The following is a 3855-nucleotide window of genomic DNA, read 5'->3' as shown; positions in this document are numbered from 1 at the left end:
CAGGTGTAAAGTCCCCAATAATGCCTCATGGTTATGGAGAAGTCTGATGAGCGCGAGACATGTGGTGGAACAAGGCACTAGAAGACGGATTGGTAATGGAAAGAATACACATATCTGGGAAGATAGCTGGCTTCCGGACACAACAAATGGGAGAGTAACTACTTGCAGAGCTACGGATGGTGGACTGCAGAAAGTAAAAGATTTGATTTGCCAAAAAAGATGGAACCGCAATTTGGTTTTCCAAACTTTTAACTCCAAAGATGCGGACAGAATTTTGAGTATCCCAATCAGTCTAGCTGGCAGGGAAGATTCTCATTTTTGGTTACATGGTGTGGATGGGAATTACTCCGTCAATTCAGGGTATAAGGTGTTGATGGCTAGCAAGGAAACCAAACAGAAAACAAATCAGAATGACAGCTCTACTAGTTGGGAGCATCAGTCTAAGAAGATTTGGAAGCAATTGTGGAGCTTAAAGATTAAGCATAAACAGAAAATATTTCTCTGGAAATGTCTAAACAATGCTTTACCGGTCAGAGATATCATCTATGGTAGAATCAAAGCTGGAGACCCTATTTGTATGCGATGTGGAGAGGAAAGGGAGACGATTGAACATACATTTCTGAATTGTGTGGATGCAAAAATGACATGGAAGTTAGCCCCAATCCAGTGGGAAGGCATATTGGAACAACATGGCTGTTTTAGAAGATGGTGGACATCCATCATTGAAGCTAGACATAGACCACAAGGTTGGCAACATATTGCTCTATCGGTCCATATACTCTGGCAAATATGGAAAGGGAGGAATGGGGTAGAATTCAATGGCAAGAAATACAGGCCATGGACGGTTATTCAGAAGGCATTAAAGGAATGGTTAGAATTGGGGGAAGTAGATAGACTGGAAACTAGGATGAGTACGACCGAAACAGAAGCTCTACATCTGCAATATCCACAGCTTTGTTCACAACATGGTGTCCTGCAATTCAGCATTGCAATTACAAGGGATAAGCACGAACCATGGGTTGGCATTGGAATCTGTCTAATAGGAGGAGCTCAGGGAACACACACAGGCTGGGCAATGCGTGAAACCAGTTCAGGATCTTTTTTGCTGGATGAAGCATTAGCTCTAAAATTGGCAATGTGTAAAGTTGCTGGAATGCAACACAGGGTGGTCCAATTCCAAGTTCAGAATCAGCAGCTCCTCAACCTTATTCAATCCAAACAAGCACGGGATATCAGATTAGCAACTGTGGTGGAGGATATTGTTCAACTTAGACTTTTGTTTCATATGTGCTCCTTTTGTCTAGTTCAAAATGATAACTATCATCTAAGCTCCAAGCTTAGTTCTTATGCTTTAGGCATTACTTTTGATGAGGAACTTTTGTTTCCTTAGTGGTTAAATGACCGCTTGTATAGTTTCATCGAGCCTTTGCTCGTACTTGTACATCTTTTGAAAAGGAATACAATCATATATCGTTTCGGAAAAAAAAAAAAAAAAGAAGAAACGAGAGAACCAAGCGGTGAGTCACACCTAAAAATTGTTTCTGGCTGAACTACTAATCAAACGGTTTCCGGCTTTTTCTCTGTTTTCTTTTTGTTTCCTACTTGATATCTACTACTACTAAAAAAACGTCTATATTTAATAAAGGAAAGAAACTACAAAATATATTATCTCATGTTTCCTCCTATAACTAATAGAAATAATTTCCAAATCTTCCACCAAAGGCTCTTCAATATTTGACTCGAATTAGGCAATCTCTGCTACAAATCCCAAATCATCTGGATTCGATGGCAATTGTTGAAAAATCACCCTTTTTGTTACTTTTTGCTCAACTTCCCTACAATTAATATCAAATACCAAATATAAGTAGAATCCGACAATTAAAACAATATTTGGTTAGAATAAAGGGAAAATTAATCATAAATTGAATAATAAATTTGCAACGTATTATACACTTCTTGTAGACATGCATTATTATTTTTTATCAAAAAAAGTATGAAAATAAAGAAATTTACATGTAATTATTTTTATGTAATAACTTAATTTGACTCTTATCTTTATTGAAGTTTTTTAAATTCTGTAGTTATGATTAAGTTGGCTTTTAGGGCACAAGAGTAACACTACCCATGAAACCCAATTAAAAATTGAGATGTTATACATATTGCTTGAGGCTATTATTTGTTATCTCTCTCAATGGTTAATCGATGCCTCCCTAAATTATTACCAACTTGCAATTTGCCTCGTAAACCATCAATTACAGTATATTGTTAACTTATTATATCATTCTTTAGCCCGTTTCTAAAGTAAATGTATGCCCAAAGTGCATTACTACCCTCATGCAAGTTTGCTCTTTTTTTGGCAAAATCTTCTTATTCATTTAGGGTTTCTAAAGAGTCTACATTCAGGGGAGGTGAAGCAACGCATCCTTGCCTTCCCAGTTCTACCCCTGCAAGGCAAGGACCGTGTCATATGGCAACCTTCACCAGCTGGATCTTTCACGGTTTCATCCACACTAGAGACACTTTGGCCTCTCTCCAATCCTCTAATTTCCCGCAAGCTTATATGGGACAAGCGGTTGCTGCTCAAGGTCTCGATCTTCATGTGGCGCTTGCTAAATGACCTGCTCCCATTCCCTGACATACTGAGGACGTTTGGGCTGCACCTGCCTTCCAAGTGCCTCTGCCCTAACGAAGACTCATTGACACATTGTTTTGTAGAATGTCAAGTGGCAAGCCAAGTCTGGGGCTGGTTTGAGCAGGGTCTTGAGTTACACGTAGGCACCTCAAATTCCCTTATGGTTAAGTTGCAAGGTTGGTGGATGCACTCTTTGAGGAGATCGCTAAGGGCCACTTGTACACACTTACTGCCTATGCTCATCTGCTGGGAGCTGTGGAAGGCTCGGAACAAAACAGTGCACGAGAACATTGTGTCTTCACCTGCGCAAGTTCGTCGCCAGGTACTAGGGTTACTGAACGGAATTGGAGCTGCTTACCTCTTTCCGCCCTCAACATCCCAGGAGTCTACATGGCAGCAATTGGGGTAGCATACGGAAATGGCACAGTCACGGAGGAGAACAGGCATCTCCTTGTCCTGGTCTTTGCCACCATTCCCATATGTGAAGCTAAATGTCGATGGATCCTCGCTAGGGAACCCGGGTCTCACTGGGGTGGGAGGTATCCTACGCAATCATACAGGTAGAGTTCTTAAGGCCTTCTCAACTTTCTACGGATTCTGCACCAACACGGAGATAGAAGCCATGGCGCTGTTGGAGGGGCTCCGACTAGGCATTACTATGAGTTTGCCAAAACTGGTCGTGCAAATGGGCTCTAAATAGCTGCTTCAAATGGTGCAACAAACTTCTCAAGTACCCTGGAGGATAGACACCATAATCAGGCAAGTGCGCCAGGAGATATCAAAGGCAGATGTCATTCTAGAGCATTGCTACAGGGAGCTTAACTCAGCGGCAGACGCATTAACGAAGGGCGCAGCAGCTCGAAAATGCTCAACTACTTACGACGCAACCACCTTACCGCCACCTGTGAAGGGCATCTCGACCTTAGACATTAGACAGTTCCCGTATGTCCATCTGTTGCGTGCTTTGGACTAGTTGACGGGCTTTTAATATACGTACAAGTTACAATCCGATTTACACCCGTTTGACTACAAGTATACACGTCAAATTAGTAGTTTAGGCCATGTATCGGATCGATCCCACGAGGAGCAATGTATACAAGTACTAAGTCCTTATTTTCTCTATTATTGAGACTTATAATGAATTTGAGCAGAAAAATTATATTGCTACTGTCTACAAATCTGATTTACCAAATGCAAGATACAAATGGAGAAATTTCACTAAA

General features: G+C 41.0%; 1 protein-coding gene across 1 annotated transcript; it reads left to right on the top strand.

Annotated features, from left to right (window-relative positions):
• The first annotated feature begins 3050 nt into the window (after positions 1-3050).
• LOC113782309 lies at positions 3051-3605 on the top strand. Its single transcript, XM_027328198.1, has 2 exons — positions 3051-3282; positions 3364-3605. The coding sequence occupies exons 1-2, from the start codon at positions 3051-3053 to the stop codon at positions 3603-3605; spliced, it is 474 nt and encodes a 157-aa protein (XP_027183999.1).
• Positions 3606-3855: the final 250 nt, after the last annotated feature.

Source organism: Coffea eugenioides, chromosome 9, assembly GCF_003713205.1.
Source record: "Coffea eugenioides isolate CCC68of chromosome 9, Ceug_1.0, whole genome shotgun sequence".
NCBI classification, from domain to species: domain Eukaryota; kingdom Viridiplantae; phylum Streptophyta; class Magnoliopsida; order Gentianales; family Rubiaceae; genus Coffea; species Coffea eugenioides.
Note: the sequence above shows the minus strand (reverse complement) of the source record. Positions and strands in the feature narration are given on the sequence as shown.

Excerpts from the sequence above, each read along its gene's own strand:
- LOC113782309 (XM_027328198.1), top strand. The coding sequence starts at position 3,051 with ATGGCACAGTCACGGAGGAGAACAGGCATCTCCTTGTCCTGGTCTTTG. Across the intron at positions 3,283-3,363 it reads GTTGGAGGGGCTCCGACTAG|TACCCTGGAGGATAGACACC; the intron begins GCATTACTATGA and ends AAACTTCTCAAG.